This window comes from Notolepis coatsorum (assembly GCF_963971535.1).
Source record: "Notolepis coatsorum genome assembly, chromosome: 2".
Taxonomy (NCBI): Eukaryota; Metazoa; Chordata; class Actinopteri; order Aulopiformes; family Paralepididae; genus Notolepis; species Notolepis coatsorum.
The window spans coordinates 29,753,510-29,778,628 of NC_140166.1; the positions used below are offsets into that span (position 1 = coordinate 29,753,510).

General features: G+C 47.8%; 1 protein-coding gene across 1 annotated transcript in view; it reads left to right on the forward strand.

Annotated features, from left to right (window-relative positions):
- The window catches only part of lrrc74b (leucine rich repeat containing 74B), a gene marked incomplete at both ends in the record, with an annotated part of 98,379 nt that overhangs the window by 47,748 nt on the left and 25,512 nt on the right, over positions 1-25,119 (forward strand). The window contains 2 exons of the mRNA XM_084308096.1: positions 18,966-19,098; positions 23,692-23,898. Of these exons, the coding sequence (XP_084164222.1) occupies positions 18,966-19,098; positions 23,692-23,898 (340 nt within the window). The remainder of the gene's footprint in view (positions 1-18,965; positions 19,099-23,691; positions 23,899-25,119) is intronic.

The window sequence follows — 25,119 nt, forward strand, 5'->3', positions numbered from 1 at the left end:
AAAATTAACAAAAGAAAGCACAGTCTCGACGGAGCGAACAGAAAGGCAGCCGTTCGGTGCAGCGCCATTTGATCAAGCCAGGGAGTAAAGATGGAAAAACAGCGTGGCAGTCAATGAGTTAAAGATAAAAACAATGCTTCATGTTTTTCGCCCACTTCATGTGATGTTCAGAGACTGTTGGTACAGACACCTAGAGCTCGGTAGATTCTAGTGGAACGTGAAGAGAGGGTTCACTTGTCTTTCCATGAAGTCTTTGGTGCATTTTTAACACATGCATCGTGCAAATAACATAACAACATAACAAATAACATAACAACATAACAACATAACATAACACTTAAATATCTCTTCCACACATGTTTCTAACACTTTACAAATGTTGTATATCGAATAATCATTTATTTGGTTTGGTTTTTCCACCAAGAATGTTCAATGAACCTCTGGAAATGGCTTAGCAGCATCTCTACACCTTTGCCCTCCTTCCCCCGAGCACGTCTTCCCCCGAGCAGCAAGCACCTCTTCCCCCGAGCACCAAGCACGTCTTCCCCCAAGCACCAAGCACCTCTTCCCCCGAGCACCAAGCACGTCTTCCCCCGAGCACCGAGCACGTCTTCCCCCGAGCACCAAGCACGTCTTCCCCCGAGCACCAAGCACGTCTTTCCCCGAGCACCAAGCACCTCTTCCCCCGAGCACCGAGCACGTCTTCCCCCAAGCACCAAGCACGTCTTCCCCCGAGCACCAAGCACGTCTTCCCCCGAGCACCAAGCACGTCTTCCCCCGAGCACCAAGCACGTCTTCCCCCGAGCACCAAGCACGTTTTCCCCCGAGCACCAAGCTCGTCTTCCCCCGAGCACCAAGCACGTCTTCCCCCGAGCAGCAAGCTCGTCTTCCCCCGAGCACCAAGCTCGTCTTCCCCCGAGCATATCTTTATTTTTCCCACCTAAATAAATGGTTTGCCAAAACTCCCCCGAACACAACACTTCTTAGCGACACTTCTTCAACAACACCCTCTACACTCTCAAGGGCTACATTAGATCCAGAGGCTAAAGCATCAATCATCATTTTGTGTTGTGCAAAATAAAGCCATTCCCTCGCTAGACTTGAAGGACATTTAAACTTCAGTGCTTTCATTCAAAGAGATTAAACTGTATTGAAACAAATAGTCAACCATGGTTGTGAAGTACAGTGACTAAGTGCAGTAATCAAATTGTCGCTGTCGGATGAAAACCACTTATCTCCAAAAAGTTTACTTTTGAATGCAGGACAAACAGCCAAATTTTCATCCATATATTTTTAAAGCCATAGATTGGGTTTTCAATGTGTTCCATATGTCCTAGGGTCATGAAACTGGCTCACATGATAGAGTACCATGTAAACATTCATTACCAGTAAATAACATTTAAAGGGGAACTATCTTATAAATGACCTTTTCCTGTGTTTAGGGTTATTTTCTAGCTATGTGGACTTATAGTAATAGAATCTATGTCTCTAATTCTCGATTTGGCGCATTCTTCCAATTCTCCCCTCACAATAATGTCCCTCCCTCAAGTGAGTCATCTGAAAATTTGCCTATATGGGACGTCATATGGTGCATTTGCATAATAACACCCGCCCCCTCTAGCTGCCCGCCGAGCGAGAGAAGCAGAGAACTGTAAACGCTCTGCGTCTCCCTCTCCCTCTCGAGGAAGTCCACCACCGCGCTGCGCCACAGACAGCTCATGCTCCCGAACCGAGAGAGAGAGAACTGTAAACACTCTGCGTGTCCTCCCGGCTCCCTCTCCCGGGAGGACATGCAGAGTGTTTACACTTTTTTTTCTCTCTCTCTCTCTCTCTCTCTCTCTCTCTCTCTCTCTCTCTCTCTCTCTCTCTCTCTCTCTCTCTCTCTCTCTCTCTCTCTCTCATAGCAGCAGCAAACTAACACAACGTATAGACATAGGGTGTCTGTCTGTCTGTCTGTCTGTCTGTCTGTCTGTCTGTCTGTCTGTCTGTCTGTCTGTCTGTCCGTCTGTCTGTCTGTCTGTCTGTCTGTCTGTCTGTCTGTCTGTCTGTCTGTCTGTCTGTCTGTCTGTCTGTCTGTCTCTCTCTCTCTCTCTCTCTCTCTCTCTCTCTCTCTCTCTCTCTCATAGCAGCAGCAAACTAACACAACGTATAGACATAGGGTGTCTGTCTGTCTGTCTACACCCCCTCTCTCTCTCTCTCTCTCTCGACTGACTGTCACTCAAAGTGCTTATGGGCGGAGCCAGGCCATAACAGCCTGATTTCTTGTGGCTGAAAAATGATGGGTTTGAGTACTTGATTAGAAATATAAACCAATGCATTTTTTTTTTAAACGTACAGATGTCTTCAATAGACTGACAGGAATTGTTTAAAGTTGCCCAAATAGTGCTAGGAATAGTAAAATAGTTCCCCTTTAAATAATGAAAATGAGATAAGTGGTTTTCATCTGACAGCGACGAAAATGTGTTATCTAATGCCTTGCAGACAGATAGGCGTATGTAGTAAGATGTAATGCATGCATTCAAACACCTAACAGACCATCCAGGATATCTGTCATCAGTGCTGCGGTGCCTGCGGAAGACACACAGCATCATACAGCACCACAGTCTGGTGTAGAGGATACAGGACCACAGTCACCCAGCAGCAGACTGTTCTCTCTGTTACCGTCTGGTAGAGGATACAGGACCACAGCCACCCAGCAGCAGACTGTTCTCTCTGTTACCGTCTGGCAGACCATACAGGACCACAGCCACCCAGCACACAGACTGTTCTCTCTGTTACCGTCTGGCAGACCATACAGGAGCAGGGCCACCCAGCAGCCAGACTGTTCTCCCTGTTACCGTCTGGTAGAAGATACAGGAGCAGGGCCACCCAGCAGCCAGACTGTTATCCCTGTTACCGTCTGGTAGAAGATACAGGACCACAGCCACCCAGCACACAGACTGTTCTCTCTGTTACCGTCTGGTAGACCATACAGGACCACTGCCACCCAGCACACAGACTGTTCTTTCTGTTACCGTCTGGTAGAAGATACAGGACCACAGCCACCCAGCACACAGACTGTTCTCTCTGTTACCGTCTGGCAGACCATACAGGACCACAGCCACCCAGCAGCCATACTGTTCTCTCTGTTACCGTCTGGTACAAGATACAGGAGCAGGGCCACCCAGCACACAGACTGTTCTCACTGTTACCGTCTGGTAGAAGATACAGGAGCAGGGCCACCCAGCAGCCAGACTGTTCTCTCTGTTACCGTCTGGTAGAAGATACAGGACCACAGCCACCCAGCACCCATACTATTCTCCCTGTTACCGTCTGGCAGACCATACAGGAGCAGGGCTGCACGTACCTCCAGGACTCGGCCCTCATGCATCAACGTGTTCTACGCACAGATCTGTGCGTAACCCGTGCGTACGATCATTTCTAAGCAAAGAGTGGGATTCATCAATTTGAACTTGAACTTGACTTCGTGCGTACATCTACGCACAGGTCAGACCTGGCGTACCTAGCTCCCAGTGGTAGAATATATTATTACAACAAGGAAATGAGCTTCTGTGCATAATAACACTGGATGTTCTGTATGAACCGTAGTTCATTATAGTTCATTGTAAGATAGCAACAGTAGTGTAATTATGGTCAAAACCCTATAAATAGCATTTGGAATAATAGATCTTTCTCTCAGAATGAATGCAGCATGGTTTATATAGCGTTATCGGAATATACGGGGTGTAGGCTACTGACTGACTGCGCTCCGCGTAGCTTGATTGATTGATTGATTGAAAAGTTTATTAACAGATTGCAGAATGGGTACAGTACAGTACAGCTCAGTACATACAATTGTTAATTGGGGATGCAGACCAACTTTCGTCCTGTTTACATCAGGGTCCCCCATTTTCAATTCGTCATAAATCATAAAGCTCAACTCGTTATTATTTTGCGCAGACCGCCGAAACACGGGAACGTTTTGATTATATTTAAAAGGCTTTACGTTAAACGAAACAAGTGGAATTTCGAAGCTGTAAGCAGAATAAGTCATATGAATATAGTGTTCTTCCCCCTTTTTACTGTACAAGAAAGAATAGAAAACGCATTGCAATGATGACACCATGCAGATAGTGGACAGACTATATGATGGGATTCAAGTTCGCGTTTTTGTTGCTCATAGGCATGCTGTCAGAGTATGATATCTTAATCAAACATTCTAGAACATTTGTCGTCACAGATCATGTCCTAATGGAACATAGGCTATGGCATGGATCGTGATATTGTGTGGACTGTTATTATTACTGTACGGCGGTACCACCCATTGTGACAGCAGCCTTGAGTCCCGCACACAAACATGATGGAATTCAAGTTCATGTATTGAAAGGCAGGATACATCATACATGCAGTGAGATTCATTGTTCTTGTATATGCTCTCGTATTATATTGTTTATATAGGCTACCCAATACTGACATCAAAATAGATTGTAGTATGCCTCTAGAAATCATATGCAGCAGGTAGAAAATTGACGGGAGATCCATCGCGATTTGGAATAGAATTGAGGAGAACTTTAATCCGTGGGTATTAATCAAACAACACGGGAAAAGGCAGTCATATTACAGCACGGTTATAATGACACACAACCAACGCCAAACAGTGGTCAACGAACGGTCTTTATTAGTATTTTGAGCTGTCCAGGCAGAATTGCAGCAATGGTCTTAGGGAGCCGTTGATATCTGACATCACCGTTTTATTTATCCCATAAATCATAATACGCGATAGTGTCTTCTTGGTTCGACAGCAGTGAATTCTCCGTGGAGTTTCTCGGAGTCCCGCTCGGGTCGGTCCATTATTTCACATCCCATGGGGGGTGTTTCCTCATTTTCATGACCATATATGGATAATCATGCACGAGCATTGACGGTAGAACAAAGTGGTATTCATCAACACGGCAGGGCATAGAGCCTGCGTACGCACGTGTGATGAATGCCGACTTCCCTGTGCGTACGCTAGTTCTACATTCCGTGCTTACGTGTGGAAGTAGGTCAAGTTCTACGTCCACGTTGATGCATGAGGGCAGGACAGTTTTTACCACCAGAGCTTCTCAACTCATAAACCTAAATATACCACATATCTGCTAACCGATGTCTGCACTGTTTACAAAGAAATGCTGAATCAACGATGAGTGCTGGCTATTGAACCTGACCTGCTACATCATGTGCAACACTGTTCTATACGCTCGTCAGTTTACACACAAATCCTCATATACAGTATGTATATAGTGTTCTATTTTATTGATCTCATTCCATTCTCTCACATCTCATTCCATTTGTGTGATACTGTACTTTTACACACAAATCATCATTGTCTATTGTCTTCTTTTTTATTTATTTTTTGTCCTTTTTTTTATCTTCATATGACTAGTGCTCTAATGTGTCTGGTGCTCCTGCTGGGGCTGCCCTGTTTTCCTCACCCAACACATCCCAGTGTACCGTTGACCTTGTGTTAACGTATGCATGACTAATAAAGAAACTTGAAACTAATAATAATATATAAAATTTGTAGAGGCGCTTTATAATTGTGGAACAAATCTCAAAGCGCTACAGTGTAAAAGAACATAAAAACTAGCAAGAGAGGGCGAGCTCCCGTAGCTCACCGCGTACCTCTGCGCCATTTCTGCGTCGGGGACAACCGTGCTCGTCACGGATCTGGGGTACACGCAGGGCCGCCTCAGGGGGTGTGCGAGCAGTGCGGTCGCACAGGGCCTCGCGGGAGGGGGGCCTCGCAGGAGGGGGGCCTTTTTTTATTTTTTTTTTTATTTTTTTGCGAGGCCCCCCTTCCCGCGAGGCCCTTTTTCATCACAGACCTAAAATCTAGTTTTGCTTATATGCTTATATATTTCACATTAGACACGTTTGTAGAATGTGTCTGACTTGTTCCTGGGTCCTGCAGACATACTCACTATTGGAGCTCAGCTGGGGTTCTGCAGCAGCAGGCAGGTTTCAACGAAGGGAGTGGTTTTACTTACGTCATGTGTAGACAGTAGTACGCCCGCCGGCGCCGCGTGAGTCGAGATGCTTCCAGCGTGAGTCAGCTGCGTTTGACTATTTCATTTTCAGCGTGCAGCTTTTGACTATGCTTAGTCAAAGACGAAGACGAAGAAAGAGGTCGGTCATTATCATCATTATCAGTCGGTCGGTCGGTCACCAAGGAACGTTGACGAAAGGCCTCTCGCTAGCGGGACAAATGGCCGGAGCCATGATGTCGGCTATTAGCTAGCTTAGCTAAATGCTAACTAGCGTTAGCTAACCTATCCAGAGGGGCGAGGCGAGTGGATGTCTTTTCAAAAGAAGGAGAAGATAACTTGTGAGCAGATAAATCTGTTAGGCAGCAATACGCCGAAAGGTGTCCAGTCTGCCGGAAAGTACTCGAAGAAGAAGAAGAAGAAATTACACCGTGGGGCCAAGAAAGTCTCCTTCCACGTTGATACTGCGTTATGGTGAGTGACCGTGAGTCAACCTATGATTATATACCCGCCGTGGATCTGACATCTCTCTTTCTCTCTCTCTCTGGAGCCAAACTGGTCGACTAGCTAATACTACTAGTAGCTAACGCTAACGGTGTGTGCCTGGTGGTGAGAGCACCTGGCTGTATGCATGTATACCATGACAAGGCAGCGAGAGGCCTTTCGTCAACGTGGAGACCTGTGTTGCGGCCTTTCGCCCTGCGCCCTCGTGCAGGTAACTAAGATTAATGAAAATGTCATGACATTACCCCACTCTTCCTTCCTTCCCCTCCCGAATGTTTTGTTAATAACGATGTTTTTTTCCAGGCAAAACATATTGTTGTGAAGGGCCAGATTAAACCGAATATATATATTTATTTATATATATATATTTAATTGTATTTGTATATTCTCTAATATTCCCTGATATCCCTTGTATATTCCTTGTACAATATGCATTGAATATCCATTCTAGCCTACTGAACATCCCATAATAGTCTCCATTCTACTATTGGTCGAGACCTTGGTGCCAGGCTGCCATACCCCTCAGACCCAGTTCAAACGTACCGCTCGACATGTACGAACAAGTCCTAGTTCCGCGTAGGAATTTGGCTACCGCACCACTAATGGGACTATTTGTTCATAGTGCGTATATATACTGCGCTACTAAAGTAGGACTTTCTTTTCAGTCCAGTTTCTTACCCTCCAATAGAGTCACAGACGTAAAGCCTCCCCGCGATGCCACGTGTGGGAGTAAGGCCAAGTTCGCCTACCATCGGTATTGAGACATCGTGTATATTAATATTTGAATAGTCATATTTGGCACTATATCGTCGAGTTGGACGTAGTCTATTAAAGCTAATAATAGTCTGTTAATATATAGTGCTTCGTGCGGTGAGAATACTACCGTAGTCAGTACCCCATCGTTTCGGGCAGAGAACTGGCTGCTTACCCAGGGTGGTTGACCCTATGTGAAGCTGCACCCGAGGAGCCCCAGAGCCGACGAGCGAGTGGACCTGTATACCGGATTATTCTACCGACGACAGCCCGCCTTCCCAGGCACGGATTATGCTTTGGATACTTTGATTATTCTATGGATAAAGACCCCCGACACTACCGTGTGTTGGAACCCCCCCCCCTGGAGAGGTCGCAAGGTGAGGAGACGCTCTGCAAGACGAGGTCTCTCCACATCTCTCCCCCGTGGACCGGAGAGAGCCGGCCCACAAAGAGTCCACCTGCTTTCATCTGTGGTCCAAGGATCGCCGGCGCATTGAACGGCACTACAGTGGGTTCTCCTGGGATACCCTTGGCCGGACGAGGCAGCTGGATTCTACCCCCCCCCCCCCTCCTACTCCTGTCGGCTTACAAGCGACCGGATTAACCCCCTCTAGTGTATCCAGCCTATAATCATTAAAGTATCATTGCTGTTATTCCTTAACTATTCCAGGTCGTATATTTACCACCTGCGCCTTCAGAGATTGGACATTATCTATTGATATACCGACGAATACTCCTTGCCATAAAAGTGCATACTATTTCAATTCATAAATGTAATTAAGTGATTAAGTGTTTAGTCTACACACCATCGCTGTGTAGGCAATAAAGACCTGTTTCTAATTCGTACATTTGTGTTGGATCCGTTTCATCTACGTGAGAGTGTTCATGATAATATATTTATGCCGTGTACTGGGTGGCCGAATATTAAGTACAAAGGTAGTGGTAGTAAGTATCATATCTAGTAATACAGTCAGGGAATTGTACCCCTCAGTTACAATTGGTCCTTCGAGCCGGATGGTAATTAGTGTAATATTAATATAGTGTTATTAATATTGAAATGGCCTATTATGAACACTCCACGAAACGATCCTCCTAACCAACGCCCGCAGCGCGAACGACGGCTCCCTCAGTACTTAGAGGCTTACGCTGTCAGTCAACAACCTAGTCTTCTACTAACAGTAAACGCGGTAAAACTAGAAAGTAAAAGTATGTCTAACCCCAACGCCCAGACTACCCCGACCATAGAGGCCCCTACGGGCTCTAATGTAACTGACCAAGTTCACGGTGGGGACCAGTGGGAACCAGACATGACTTCACACCCCGCCAGTACTGAAGAAGTAGTCCCCGATGAGTCCCGGGAGGAATACAACGCTACCGAGAGAGAACTCGGCACGGAAGAAGACGGGGAGAGCACCGTGGAGATAGAGCTCCAAGGCTCCGCAAGGAGTACCCCGAGGGAAGGCTCCCCTATACAACCGCCTTCTCCCAGCGAGGCAGAGAGGACCCTACAGCAGGCCTTCCTCATCAGCCTGAACGCCGCTGCTGAACGCGACCGACTGCAGATCCAGCAGCGGAGCGAAGAAGAGCAGATACGCCTGGAAATAAGACGCATTCAGATGGAAGAGAATGTGGCCCGAGACCGAGCAGACAGCCAGCGAGCAGCTGCTGGTGCTCTATGGGACGCAGAGCGCGACAGACAGCAAGCGCAACTAATAGAACAGCTGATCAGACGGACAACACCCTCTCCCTCCGCCAGAGGCTCCAGGAACTCGTCTAGACACACCTCCAGGGCGGCATCCCCTAGCCGAGTAAACAACCCTGAACTTGACCAACAGACGAGGTCTATACCCCCCACAGACCACCTCCCCCCACCGGTCCAAGCGAGACCTAGCAACCGGGAAGGAGCAGCATATCCTGTGGAGAGGCTAAACCAGAGACTACAAGCACTGGATGACCTAACTGAAGACGAAGAGGAAGAGGAGGAGAACCACGCCCGAAGACAGCACAGTACTCTACCGGACCAGGAGGTCCGGTACAGCCCAGGCTATACTCCCGCGGAGCTGCGCTACAGACCCCCGACTCTATACACGGGTGAGCACGACGCACGACCCGCACCGAGGAACAGCACCTGGACAAGCGGGCCATGGTACACTGCCGGTACCAGCCCATACCAAGAAGCGGGAGGAGACTCGCCTAGGAGGCCTCTCCCCCAACGCTCGCCGATGTATCCACAGTCAGCGTCATACATTGGCACGCCTATGGTACCCGACTTCACCCAAGAGAACCGGGCCCAGTATACAGAACTCCGCATGTGTCTGGAGACCATGTTGGTGGATGTATTGGATGAACGCCACAAATACGCCATCCTACTGCAGCACTTAAAGGTGCCCCGCGCACATAATATAGCGCTCGCCTACGCGACTTCCACCACCCCATACACAGCAGCGCTGGTAGCATTGGACCAGAGGTATGGGCGCATATGGGATTACGTGATCCAGGAGATCCGACACATCGAACGCTTACCCCCAGCAATAGACAATCGAGCACTGGACGACCTGTCCATCAGAGTGCAGTCCCTGGTAGGGATGTTGGGAGCGCAAAGAGAGAAGGGGAAGTATGAACTTTACGCCAACTCAAATGTGGAAAGGATCCTGGAGAAGCTGCCGCCCGCTCGTCAGGAGCGCTTTAGGCGGCAGAGGGACCACAGAGACCCGAATGGCCCCGAACCGAACCTCCTCGATCTAGCAGACTTCCTGGCGAGAGAAGTCAGCAGCCTACGGCTAGATACATTCGGACGGAGCACCCCTGGCTCCAGAGAAGGAACCAGACGACTAAATGATGGAAGAAGATCGGTGACTGTGATGCACCAATCGGAGTCAGTACCGAGCAGCAGGAGCCACAGTACCCCCTCCAGAACGGAGAAGTGGAAGATAGTGTGCCCCTACTGTGAGAAAGAACACTGGCTAGCGCAATGTGACTCCTTCCCCAAGCTGAACGCGGAGGAAGCAGGTCAATGGATAAAGTCCAACAAGCGCTGTTTTCGCTGTGCGCGCTCACACATGGCAGCCGAATGCCGCTTAAAGAAAAGGTGCACCAAGTGCGATGGAGCCCATCTGGACATACTTCACGACAGTAACAGACGGCGCCCTTCACCTGCACCATCCAGCCGAAAAGCGAGCGTCATGTACATCGATCCCGCCAGCAGCAGTGGAGCCCGAGTACTCCTAAAAGTAGTGCGTGTGACACTAAGCTACCAGAATAAAGTCCTGGACACTTACGCCGTCCTCGATGACGGGTCAGAGAAGACCCTGCTGCTCGCCTCCGCTGCGGCCCAGCTAGGGCTGCGGGGAAGCGAAACCCAAATGACAATTCGGACAATAAGACGAGATTTGAAGACGATAAAGGGCGAGAATGTCTCATTCTCTATCGCAGCAAGCGGCCAGCCTGAGCGACGGTACCAGATTGCAGACGCTTTCACCAGCCAAGAAATAGGACTGTCGCGGTACACATACCCCGTCGCCAAGCTGATGGAGAAATATGCACATCTGCGCAAGTTACCGATCCCGCTCATAGACAATGCTATGCCGACCCTGTTGATAGGCTCCGACCATGCAGACCTCATTGTCCCGATAGACCGGGTTCATACCGGACCCCGAGGCTGTCCTGCAGCAGTCGAGACCCGTTTGGGATGGACTCTCCAAGGCCCGCTCGCCAAATCTCTCAACCGAAGTACAGCCACTAGATGTCTCCACTCCCGAGTCACAGAGGGAAAAACCGCACTCCTGCAACACGTAGAGCGGCTATGGAGCTTGGAACAAATGCCCTTTAAGAATGGAAAGAAAGACATTCGCTCTAAAGATGACATTTACGCCATTCACCTCCTCGAGACAGGGACCAAGAGAGTCCCGGTCAACGGCGTGTTGAGATACGCCACGCCACTCCTGCGGCGAGAAGGAATGCCTACTTTCCACGCCAAGACAGACGCCATAGAACGGTACCTGCTGAACACGGAGCGGCGCTTAGCCAAGAACCCCGCCCAAGAGAGTGTATACCGCGCTGAGATTGAGAAGCTCATCACAGCGGGACACGTCACAAAGATGGACATTAAAGAAGCTGACCAGACCACTGAATCGTGGTACGTGCCCCACCACAAGGTCCATCACAACGGTAAAGACCGCATAGTATTTAACTGCAGCTACCAGATCGGATCCCAAAATCTGAATAAAGAGTTACTGCCCGGTCCCACACTCGGCCCCTCCCTACTCGGCGTTCTACTCCGCTTCCGCCAGGAAAAGGTGGCCATCAGCGGGGACATTAAAGGAATGTTCCTGCAGGTGAGATTAGTAGAGGCGGACAAGCCCCTGTTACGGTTCCTATGGAGAGAGAAGCCAGGAGATGAGCACCCAGCCATCTACCAATGGGAAGTCCTCCCCTTCGGAACGACGTGCAGCCCCTGCTGTGCGACATTTGCACTACAGAAACATGTAGCAGAGGACCCAGCAGCGGACGAAGAGGTCCGACACAGCGTAAAGAACAGCTTCTACGTAGACAACTGTCTACAAAGCCTTTCAACCCAGGAAGAAGCAGAGGCTCTCCTGATTAAACTCCGCGCCTCATTGATCAAAGGCGGCTTTGATCTCAGGCAGTGGGCCAGCAGCGATCCGCAAGTACTGCGCAGCCTCTCCTCCGAGGACAAGGCAGCCAGCAGCGAGACCTGGATGGCTACAATCCCGGGAGAAGCCCAGGAGATGACCCTGGGATTGGTGTGGCGATTCAAAACAGATTCGCTTCACTACAGACACAAGCCCCTGACTACGGAGCAGGGAAGGCCGGCGGCGGCGCCGACCACCAGACGGAGTGTGTACACAACACTCGCCCGACAATATGACCCGCTAGGATGTATTCTACCGTACACCACCAGGGCAAAAATGATTGTACGAGCATTGTGGGACAAGGACCAGGGCTGGGACGACCCCATTCCCGCACACCTTGCATCCACCTGGAGAGAGTGGGAGATGGAGCTCCACTCACTCCCAGGCGTTAATATGCGCCGAAGCTACTTCCCACCCACGGTGAGGCCAGAGACATGTAAAATGGACTTGCACGTCTTCAGTGACGCCTCAGAGGTCGCATACGGATCAGTAGCCTACTTGCGGGCCCAAGACCAAGGGGGAGAGATCTACACAGCATTTGTCCTCGCCCGCTCGAGAGTAGCCCCACGCAAGCAACAATCTATCCCACGTCTAGAGCTCTGCGCAGCCCTAGCCGGAGCGCACCTAGCCACGCTCATCCAACGTGAGCTCACCATACCGGTGTCTAGAACAATCCTGTGGTCAGATTCCACGACGGTACTCGCCTGGATCAAATCGGACTCATGCAAGTACAAAGTCTTTGTGGGAGTCAGAGTCACCGAGATTCAAGACTTAACCGAAGAGTTAACCGGAGAAACAGAGTGGCGCTACGTTGATACAAAACAGAACCCAGCTGACGTCATCACCCGGGGGATGCCCCTGGATGACCTCACCCGTCGCAATGTCTACAGTGACGGCCCCGCATTCCTAAGACTCCCGGAAGGACAGTGGCCCAAGCCTATCCCGAGGGAAGCAAGTCCAGAGGAGGTGGAAATTAAGAAGTCTGTGTTCTGTGGATTGAGCACCGTAGCCTCCACCGACCCTAACATAAACGATTGCACGTCCATAGAGAGTGCACAACAAAGAACATTCCTGCGGTACCACCCGGAGTGCAAGTCCCCCGCTGATATGTCAGCAGCTAACTACGAGGAAGCAGAATTGCTTCTACTGCAGCGAGCCCAGAGAGACTCGTTCCCCGATGAATTGGCCTGTCTACAGGGAGGAAAGCCCGTCCCATCCGACAGCAGATTAATTCACCTGGCCCCCGAGAGCGACGCTCACACCCTCATCAGAGTGGGTGGTCGCCTACGCAGAGCCCCCAATCTACCGGATGACATTAAATACCCGATCGTATTGAACAGCCGACACAAGGTCACAGAGCTGATTATAAAGAAATACGATGAGGATGTACATCACGCAGGAGCAGAAAGAGTCTTCGCGGAAATCAGACGTCGTTACTGGATCCTACAAGGAAGAGAGGCGGTACGCCGCTTCCAACGAACATGTCTAGACTGCCGCAAGTGGCGCGCGCAGCCCAGCATACCAAGGATGGCTGACCTTCCTCCATGTCGCCTCCGAATCGGTGACAAGCCATTCCACTCAACGGGTATGGACTGCTTTGGCCCGCTGCACATAAAGAAAGGAAGAGGAACCGAGAAGCGGTGGGGTATTGTATTCAAATGCATGACCACCAGAGCGATACACATCGAGCTTCTCCCGACCATGAGCACAGACTCATTCCTTATGGCCTTCCGTAGATTCATATCACGGAAAGGAAGACCGTCTACCCTATTGTCCGATCATGGGACAAACTTTAAAGGCGGCGAAAGAGAGCTGAGAGAGAGCTTCCAAGCTATGGGCCCAGAACTTAAGACCCACCTCGCTCCAGCACAGGTTGATTTCCAATTCAACCCCCCAAACGCACCCCACTTCGGTGGCACTTGGGAACGAGAAGTGCGCTCCATAAAGACAGCCCTGTACGCAGTACTTGGGGCCCAGACTGTGGCGGAAGAAGTCCTAATGACAGTCCTCACGGAGATTGAGGGAGTACTTAACTCGAAGCCCCTCGGATATGTCTCCAGTGATGTGGCGGATATCGACCCAGTTACCCCCAACACACTCCTGATGGGGCGGCTAGATCCCACATTACCCCAGACAATGTACCGGCCTGAAGAAGCGAACGGCCGACGAATGTGGAGGTACAGCCAAGTATTAGCCGACAAGTTTTGGAACAGTTTCCTACTGCACTACCTACCGTCTCTACAGACCCGCCAGAAGTGGGTAAAGGAGAGAGACAATTTGACAGAAGGAACAGTCGTCATGATTATTGATCAATCACTGCCCAGAGCTATGTGGCCGGCCGGCCGCGTAAGCAAAGTGATCACCGGTGCCGACGGCAAGGTCCGAGCAGCTGAAGTGCTCGTCCAGGGTCGCACTTACACCCGTCCCGTGGCAAGGCTCATAGAACTGCCTCGACTCCCAGACACAATCGATGATGACCATGACCCTACAACCCTATGACTTTGTGAAGTTGACTGACCCCTACAGCAAACCCTTATGTGTAAATAGACAACGCGATTAATCTGTCTCCGTTTAACTGATTAGGTCTGGGACCTATTCAGGGGGTGGCTGTTGTGAAGGGCCAGATTAAACCGAATATATATATTTATTTATATATATATATTTAATTGTATTTGTATATTCTCTAATATTCCCTGATATCCCTTGTATATTCCTTGTACAATATGCATTGAATATCCATTCTAGCCTACTGAACATCCCATAATAGTCTCCATTCTACTATTGGTCGAGACCTTGGTGCCAGGCTGCCATACCCCTCAGACCCAGTTCAAACGTACCGCTCGACATGTACGAACAAGTCCTAGTTCCGCGTAGGAATTTGGCTACCGCACCACTAATGGGACTATTTGTTCATAGTGCGTATATATACTGCGCTACTAAAGTAGGACTTTCTTTTCAGTCCAGTTTCTTACCCTCCAATAGAGTCACAGACGTAAAGCCTCCCCGCGATGCCACGTGTGGGAGTAAGGCCAAGTTCGCCTACCATCGGTATTGAGACATCGTGTATATTAATATTTGAATAGTCATATTTGGCACTATATCGTCGAGTTGGACGTAGTCTATTAAAGCTAATAATAGTCTGTTAATATATAGTGCTTCGTGCGGTGAGAATACTACCGTAGTCAGTACCCCATCGTTTCGGGCAGAGAACTGGCTGCTTACCCAGGGTGGTTGACCCTATGTGAAGCTGCACCCGAGGAGCCCCAGAGCCGACGAGCGAGTGGACCTGTATACCGGATTATTCTACCGACGACAGCCCGCCTTCCCAGGCACGGATTATGCTTTGGATACTTTGATTATTCTATGGATAAAGACCCCCGACACTACCGTGTGTTGGAACCCCCCCCCCTGGAGAGGTCGCAAGGTGAGGAGACGCTCTGCAAGACGAGGTCTCTCCACATCTCTCCCCCGTGGACCGGAGAGAGCCGGCCCACAAAGAGTCCACCTGCTTTCATCTGTGGTCCAAGGATCGCCGGCGCATTGAACGGCACTACAGTGGGTTCTCCTGGGATACCCTTGGCCGGACGAGGCAGCTGGATTCTACCCCCCCCCCCCCCCCCCTACTCCTGTCGGCTTACAAGCGACCGGATTAACCCCCTCTAGTGTATCCAGCCTATAATCATTAAAGTATCATTGCTGTTATTCCTTAACTATTCCAGGTCGTATATTTACCACCTGCGCCTTCAGAGATTGGACATTATCTATTGATATACCGACGAATACTCCTTGCCATAAAAGTGCATACTATTTCAATTCATAAATGTAATTAAGTGATTAAGTGTTTAGTCTACACACCATCGCTGTGTAGGCAATAAAGACCTGTTTCTAATTCGTACATTTGTGTTGGATCCGTTTCATCTACGTGAGAGTGTTCATGATAATATATTTATGCCGTGTACTGGGTGGCCGAATATTAAGTACAAAGGTAGTGGTAGTAAGTATCATATCTAGTAATACAGTCAGGGAATTGTACCCCTCAGTTACACATATGCTACTTCACAACATTTGGAGATACGACATGTGCTGTGTGTGAATGGTGTAGCTTGTGTAGCTTGTGTAGCTTGGGTAGCGTTGGGCCATTGGCCAAAGCTGTGTGTGGCCTGGTGTCTCACAGTACCTGGCTAGCCTATTTAGCTGATGTCGGCCATTGGCTCCTTGCTTTGGTTTCTCTGGTATACCCTGCTCTTCTTGTTGGATTTAAGTGTTGATCTTTGTCCTTTTGAATCTGTCATACATGCTCTAGTCTCTCTCTAACACACACACACATGACAAACACACATGTTCTCTCTCTCTCTCTCTCTCTTTCTAACACACACAGTCTGCCTATGGCGGCCTTTCTCGATGGCTAGGCTGTGCTCAAGGATCTTCAGTCACAGTGCTCAGGTATTCTGCCACTGTGTACTCTCTGTTTAGGGCCAAATAGCATTTCAATTTCTTTCCAATGTGTCTCTCTCTCTCTCTCTCTCTCTTTTGATCTTTGTCCTTTTGAATCTGTCATACATGCTCTAGTCTCTCTCTAACACACACACACATGACAAACACATGTTCTCTCTCTCTCTCTCTCTGTACACTGTATATTGACTGTAGAACGGGAGCTCTCTCTCGCTCTCTCTTTTGCTATATGTTGACTGTATCATGCCCCGCCTCGGGCAGCGCTATTATTTAAGAATATGTTGACTGTATATATAAAAAAAAAAAAAAAAAAAAAAAAAATATATATATATATATATATATATATATAATTTTTTTTTTTTGTTTTTTTTACCTTTGGGGGGTGGGGGGGGGGCCTCGCGTTAAATCTCGCACAGGGCCTCGCATTTCTCCCAGGCGGCCCTGGGTACACGAGTTCGATTCCCGGACTCGCCGTATTTTCTCAGTGTCTTCCCCTACTCTACATCCCATTCAACCTGTTTCTGTCGGTCATGCTTGACCAGAAAAAGCGATAAACGCTAAAAAAAAAAGGTAAAAAAAAAAAAAAAAAAAAAAAAAAGCAAGAGAGTAAAAAAAAAAATAAGAAGACTAAAACTAGTAAAGGAGTCAAAAGAACATGGAATGTGATGGATTAAAACTAGTAAAAGAGTAAAAATGTGTGGAGCTAAAACTAGATAGAAATAAACAAACGGCTCTATTAAAAAGGTGTGTTTTGAGGCCCTTTTTAAAAGCATCCACGGTCTGTGGTGCTCCATGAGATGAGCAGAAAGCCTGATCTCCCATGGTGCAGAGTTTGGTCCTCGGGTGCTGGAGGCGGTTTGCCTGGCCGGAGCGGAGATGTCGTGGGGAGGGTTGACTAGGGATAGATTCACAGCTCCCTGCCCCTTTAAGCCCAGGTGCATGTACTCCGCTATCTCGACAGGCTAAAAAACAGCATTTCCATGTTAAAAAGCCTGATACCTCCATCCATACCTCCATCCATACCCCCATCCATACCGCCATCCATACCTCCACTCCACCAAATGTCATTCTAAAGTCCATTAAAAGATGAACATTTATTCAGTCACAATTGTTTAAATCACCATCACAAAAACAGCCACCTCGCTCTCACTCTGCCCACCTACCAACTTACCAGAGATGCATACTGTAGATGAGCAGCAGCGGCCGAAAGGTTGGAGACACTTAACCCCCGACTGCTACAGTGGAGCTGCTCAGTGGCCAACAGTGTCAGACTGTGGTTGTACTGGGCCTGGTGTCAGACTGGTTGTACTGGGCCTGGTGTCAGACTGGTTGTACTGGGCCTGGTGTCAGACTGTGGTTGTACTGGGCCTGGTGTCAGACTGGTTGTACTGGGCCTGGTGTCAGACTGGTTGTACTGGGCCTGGTGTCAGACTGTGGTTGTACTGGGCCTGGTGTCAGACTGTGGTTGTACTGGGCCTGGTGTCAGACTGGTTGTACTGGGCCTGGTGTCAGACTGGTTGTACTGGGCCTGGTGTCAGACTGGTTGTACTGGGCCTGGTGTCAGACTGTGGTTGTACTGGGCCTGGTGTCAGACTGGTTGTACTGGGCCTGGTGTCAGACTGGTTGTACTGGGCCTGGTGTCAGACTGGTTGTACTGGGCCTGGTGTCAGACTATGGTTTTACTGGGCCTGGTGTCAGACTGGTTGTACTGGGCCTGGTGTCAGACTAGTTGTACTGGGCCTGGTGTCAGACTGGTTGTACTGGGCCTGGTGTCAGACTGGTTGTACTGGGCCTGGTGTCAGACTGTGGTTGTACTGGGCCTGGTGTCAGACTGTGGTTGTACTGGGCCTGGTGTCAGACTGGTTGTACTGGGCCTGGTGTCAGACTGGTTGTACTGGGCCTGGTGTCAGACTGGTTGTACTGGGCCTGGTGTCAGACTGTGGTTGTACTGGGCCTGGTGTCAGACTGATTGTACTGGGCCTGGTGTCAGACTGGTTGTACTGGGCCTGGTGTCAGACTGGTTGTACTGGGCCTGGTGTCAGACTGGTTGTACTGGGCCTGGTGTCAGACTGGTTGTACTGGGCCTGGTGTCAGACTGGTTGTACTGGGCCTGGTGTCAGACTGTGGTTGTACTGGACCTGGTGTCAGACTGGTTGTACTGGGCCTGGTGTCAGACTGGTTGTACTGCCTGGTGTCAGACTGTGGTTGTGCTGGACCTGGTGTCAGACTGGTTGTACTGGGCCTGGTGTCAGACTGGTTGTACTGGGCCTGGTGTCAGACTGGTTGTACTGGGCCTGGTGTCAGACTGGTTGTACTGGGCAGATCTCAGGTGTGAATGTATGTAACTGTGTGAATGTAAAGCAGGTAGTTGAAAAAGAGCATCCGTGCTCACTGCTCAGTGAACCTACCCTGGTTAAATAAAGTAATAATTTACATTTTGATAATTTCTTTCGTTTTTTGAAGTGGTTTGAAGAAGAAAATCTCACCTGGTGTGTGTGTGTGTGTGTGTGTGCGTGTGCGTGTGCGTGTGCGTGTGCGTGTACGTGTGTGTGTGTGTGTGTGTGTGTGTGTGTGTGTGTGTGTGTGTGTGTGTTTGCAGGGCATCAAAGCACTGGCGGTTGCCTTGGTAACCAACACTTCCATCCTGAGGCTGAACCTGCGTGGTAATTGGATGGAAGGGATAGGAGGAGCCGCCGTGGCCGAGATGCTGAAGGAAAACTGTTACATTACAGGTGCTTCCACCGTACATGCATGTGTGCACGACCTTTTTCTCTCTCTCTCTTTCATCAATCTCTCTCTCTCCCTCCCTCCATCAAGAGCACCACCCCACACCTATTCAAGTTCCACACCCAGTCAATGCGCCACTCTCATTCCAGCCACATCCTGCCAGTGTGTGAGGCGGTTGAAACCTTACGGTGGTGCAGTAGCCCCTTAAATAGATGCTTAACTCTCATTATGTTGAGGGGCCGTCATTTGATGTGGCCCCCCAAGAGCTCAGGCAAAAAAAAAAAAAAAAAAAAAAAAAAATATTACACTAATATTGGGTTAAAAAATAGCAGTGTTAAAATAATTGTGGGTTAATGCGTTAATAAAGCTTTAACTTTGACAGCCTTAGTTATTACACATTCTTACACATACATGTATGTTGAACATCTGAGGTATTGATGAAGTAACAAAGGAAAAAAGCCAAAAGCACTTACTCCTCAGACATTCTTTGACAATTTTACAGCCCAAAATACAAAAAAGATCCAGGCGGAATAGGTAACAAAGGGTTGAAGAAATATTGTCTGAACTGTCAGATGCAAACTGGCTGTGTGACATAACCGAGCATCTCGCTCAATTGAATAAGAAGCTGTAGGGACGCAAACAAGTCCCACCCAAAACTTGACCAATATAGTTGTGAACTGAGACAACCCTTATTTTGTTATTTTTGAGTACAGTTACAGTTGTGTGTTCATGCAGACACATAATAGCAATTTCATTACGAATTGAAAATGGGGGACCCTGATGTAAACAAGTCGAAAGTCCTTCTCTGGTCTGCACCCCCTTAACAATTGTGTGTATTGAGCTGTACTGTACTGTACCCATTCTGCAATCTGTTAATTAAAGTTAATTAAACTATCTTCCATTAGTTGGATGTATGGCCTCTGCAAGGTTGTGTGCAGCCATTTGTTTTTGTAACATCTGCTACATCTGTCCCACGTGTTCTTTGCAGCTCACAGTTGTTAGTTCTGCCCCTCTTGACTGTGACAAATAGGTTTTGAACAAACTTAATGGCATAGCTTGTATTTGATGATATTCTTCTTTGTTATTTACTTGAATGGTTTGATCATTGATTGATGGAGTAATATGGGGTTCTGATAAACTAAAATTATTTGTTAAAATAACATAAGCTAACATATATTTTTACATTTATGCAAATGCATATGCAATATGTATAACTTGAATAAGTAATAAATACAGAAACAACATGTTTAACAATATGTAAATGTGTAGCTACATTTATTTTACATTACATTAACATTTATACGGTCTTTGGCCCTTTGAGGGCAACCATAATGCTGATGTGGCCCTCTGTGAAAATGAGTTTGACACCCCTGCTATAGATGCTTAACTCTCAGTAGGCTGAGAGATATCTGAAATAGACCACTGCAACACTTCCGGTATTCTGAAATCATGGGAGAGAGAGAGCGGGGAGCCTTGACATTAAGTGGTTGTAGCTACGGCTGTGGGGGTGCTGGAGACATGATCCAATAGCCTTGTATACGCCTGAGTCTCCTGAACACGGAGAGACCAGTCCCAAGTCGATCAGCTCTTTCTCGGCCGAGCTATAGTCACTTTTCCGCACCTACTCCCGAACTCTGCATGCGCAGATTGATAAACCTAGATCTCTGGACAATTCAGAGAGACTCTGTGGGCTTTCTGCCCTTGGCTTGCACAAATTTAAATAATGTTACAGTATTAATATAGCCATCAATATCTTATGCCAAATGATCAGGGCCTCTTACAATCAATAATAAATGTATTTATCAATTAACAAGTCCGAGTCCTCATCTGCACCTTCCGAGTCCAAATGCAGTCAATGCTCGAGTCCAAGTCCGAGTCATCAGTGCTAAAGTCCAAGTCGAATCACGAGTCCTGAAAATCAGTCCATAGCTTCATATGGCTGTAGTGTGGCTTCTCCTCTCTTAGCTAGACGCTTCATATTGAACTGTTGTGGGTTTCATTTTCTATTCTTTCTTTCTTTATTATTATTATAATTTTTTTTATAAAGTTTGTAAACAGATTTATATATATAAAAAAAGTAAACATGCTTCGCCATGTTTCATCCCCACATGGCCCATGCGCGTGTATCCTTTCCGCAACGGACTTCGGTTTCCGGGTTCCTCTGATTGGCCGCGACCCCCACGTGACCCGCCCCCTTATCCACCGCTGCCGCTCTAGCGGCAGAGGTCCCTGCCTTCCTCAATTTATACGCATGGAAGTATTGACTACGCCGTAACGAATAATTTAAAAAAGATACCGTTAACTGGAATATGTTGTGCCTTTACACATATGTTGGATTATGTAATTGGTTTGTCATGACAAACCAATAAAATATCGCATCGCCGGCTGTCTCTGGCTTGCTCCAGCGGACACCAGAGCTCAGCCAGCGGCGAGAATATGCTCAGCGATGCCGCTCGCAGCAGCATATTCTCGCCGCTGGCTGAGCTCTGGTGTCCGCTGGAGCAAGCCAGAGACAGCCGGCGATGTGATATTTTATTGGTTTGTCATGACAAACCAATTACATAATCTAACATATGTGTAAAGGCACAACATATTCCAGTTAACGGTATCTTTTTTAAATTATTCGTTACGGCGCAATCAATACTTCCATGCATTCGGGACCTCCATGTTTTGGGGGTATTCATCAGACAAATCGGATCCGGGTATTCGGCTCCCATCAGTCGGGCAAGAACTGCGGGTTTTCAGCCTCTCTCCTCTCTCACGGAGCTTAAGGGGGAGCTTAGTATTCCTGCCTCTGAGGCGGTGGCTACAACATCAACACACAGTGACTACATGCAGTCACTGTGTGTTGTTGTAGCCAGCGGGTAAATCGCGATTTTTTTATTTGTTTGTCATGACAAACCAATTACATAATCCAACATATGTGTAAAGTTAACAAATATGTTAACATATTCCAGTTAACGGTATCTTTTTTAAATTATTCGTTACGGCGTAGTCAATACTTCCATGCGTATAAATTGAGGAAGGCAGGGACCTCTGCCGCTAGGGCGGCAGCGGTGGATAAGGGGGCGGGCCACGTTGGGGTCGCAACCAATCAGAGGAACCCGGAAACCGAAGTCCGTTGCGGAAAGGATACACGCGGCCCATGCACCCCCCCCCCCCCCCCCTGACCCCCACCTGGGCCCCGTTCCCCGTACCTGGATAACTGAGTTAGCCGGATAACTTTCGGTGAAGTCTGACTTAAGCCGGACTTTCCGGCTCCCCGTACCTGGATTTTCCAAATCACCATGACAACAGATCCAAAAGTTTGAGCCTGGTCGAAAGCAGGGTTTAAGTTCAAGTTAGCCGGATCAACCATCGCCACGCCCCCGCAAAGAAGTGACAGCCCGTTTCCTGAAATTATTCCCACAGTCTACGATCTGCATTATACCATTCTGAATTACGTTTTTGTGCTCCATTCTTCCAGAGGGGGCTTTTGAAATGTAAAATAGACCCAAAATGCTGATACTAAATTCACTTTGTCCTAAATAATGCACGTTATATATACCGTGGCGCTCGCTCGGTGCGATGTACACATTATGACTTTGTGGTTATTTTAATTGTAACTGGGATTAAGATGTCTGATGAGATGCGCTGTTTGACGGATTTGAGAAATTGAATGAGCCGTTGACGTCACATTAATGAATGAGGATAAAGAAATAAAACTTCATTCAAAATAAAGAATATTCTAAACACGGGTCTCTCGTTCATTAATGTATAAACAATGAATTTATCCCATCTGGCACAGTGGAGCAGCGGTAGTGCTCAACCCTGCCAACCCAGCGACCGGTGTTCGAAACCCCGTGTTTCCAATATAATTTTTTTGAATATAATATTAATGATTATACGCCAAAGTAGCCTGGTTTTAAGTTAAAATATTATAAATCTACATGCATTGAGGATGTCATTCTTTATATAGCTCTCAACGTGCACCAAATTGAATTATTCCTATATTGCAAAAAGAAGGAAAAGACTAGGGTTTCGAACCCCGGTCGTCTGCGTGAAAGTCAAAAGAACAACCCGTTAGACCACAGTGGAGATAAGTAAAAGATCGACCACACATCAATCAATGGGTAAGAGAGCCGTATCGTAATTCTGTATAACAGTTTAACTAATTATTTTCGCTAGCAAGATCTCATTTGATTATTCAATCCAGCAGGCAAGTTTAAAGAAATATAATCTGATTGATTGAGGTAATGAGGGACTTAAAATTAGCCTAGATAACGCATTTAACTTGTCGGCGAGGCGATTGAGCCGTATTGCAATCTGTCAATAAAGTTTTAAATCAATTAATCAATCAATGCCGTTAGAGAATCAGGATCTCTGCCATCGATACGTGCTGGCTTTTCAACTGAAGCGGCCGCGCGCATTTAGCCTGGGTCTCAAGTCTGAATCGAGTTAACGAGACTGAATCCACCTTCGAGGAACAGGAAAATCCCGGCTTCAAACATCGGGTTAACTGAATCTGGATAATGACATCTTGATCGACTTAGTTGAACCAGGTACGGGGAACGGGGCCCTGATCTTTGACCTGTAGTGTGTTTGTGGGTTTGTTGTAGCGGTGAACCTGTCCGACAACAGGCTTGGAGTGCACGGGGCCAGGGCCTTGGCCGCGATGCTACAGGAGAACAGCACACTGGTCACCCTCAACCTGTCAGGGAATCAGCTGAACGGACCGGCCGCCCAGCACCTGTGCCTGGCTCTCACAACCAACACCAAGCTGGAGATCCTGGACCTCAGCCACAACGCCCTGGGGAAGGCTGCAGGTAGTGTGGTTTATACTCACTAAAGGCTGTGTGTTTACCATAGACTGCAGGTAGTGTGGTTTATACTCACTAAAGGCTGTGTGTTTACCATAGACTGCAGGTAGTGTGGTTTATACTCACTAAAGGCTGTGTGTTTACCATAGACTGCAGGTAGTGTGGATTATACTCACTAAAGGCTGTGTGTTTACCATAGGCTGCAGGTAGTGTGGTTTATACTCACTAAAGGATGTGTGTTTACCATAGACTGCAGGTAGTGTGGTTTATACTCACTAAAGGCTGTGTGTTTACCATAGACTGCAGGTAGTGTGGTTTATACTCACTAAAGGCTGTGTGTTTACCATAGGCTGCAGGTAGTGTGGTTTATACTCACTAAAGGCTGTGTGTTTACCATAGACTGCAGGTAGTGTGGTTTATACTCACTAAAGGCTGTGTGTTTACCATAGGCTGCAGGTAGTGTGGTTTATACTCACTAAAGGCTGTGTGTTTACCATAGACTGCAGGTAGTGTGGTTTATAATCACTAAAGGCTAAAGGATGTGTTTACCATAGACTGCAGGTACAGTAGTGGGGTTGTGGTTTACTCACTGAACACTGTTATCACTGTGGCTGTTCTTCTAAACACCAGCAGTCAGTACTAAACACCAGCAGTCAGTACTAAACACCACTAGTCAGTACTAAACACCAGCAGTCAGTACTAAACACCACTAGTCAGTACTAAACACCACTAGTCAGTACTAAACACCACTAGTCAGTACTAAACACCACTAGTCAGTACTAAACACCACTAGTCAGTACTAACACCACTAGTCAGTACTAAACACCAGCAGTCAGTACTAAACACCACTAGTCCGTACTAAACACCACTAGTCAGTACTAAACACCACTAGTCAGTACTAAACACCACTAGTCAGTACTAAACACCAGCAGTCAGTACTAAACACCACTAGTTAGTACTAAACACCACTAGTCAGTACTAAACACCACTAGTCAGTACTAAACACCAGCAGGAAGTACTAAACAGCACTAGTCAGTACTAAACACCACTAGTCAGTACTAAATACCAGCAGTCAGTACTAAACACCACTAGTCAGTACTAAACACCACTAGTCAGTACTAACACCACTAGTCAGTACTAAACACCACTAGTCAGTACTAAACACCACTAGTCAGTACTAAACACCACTAGTCAGTACTAAACACCAGCAGTCAGTACTAAACACCA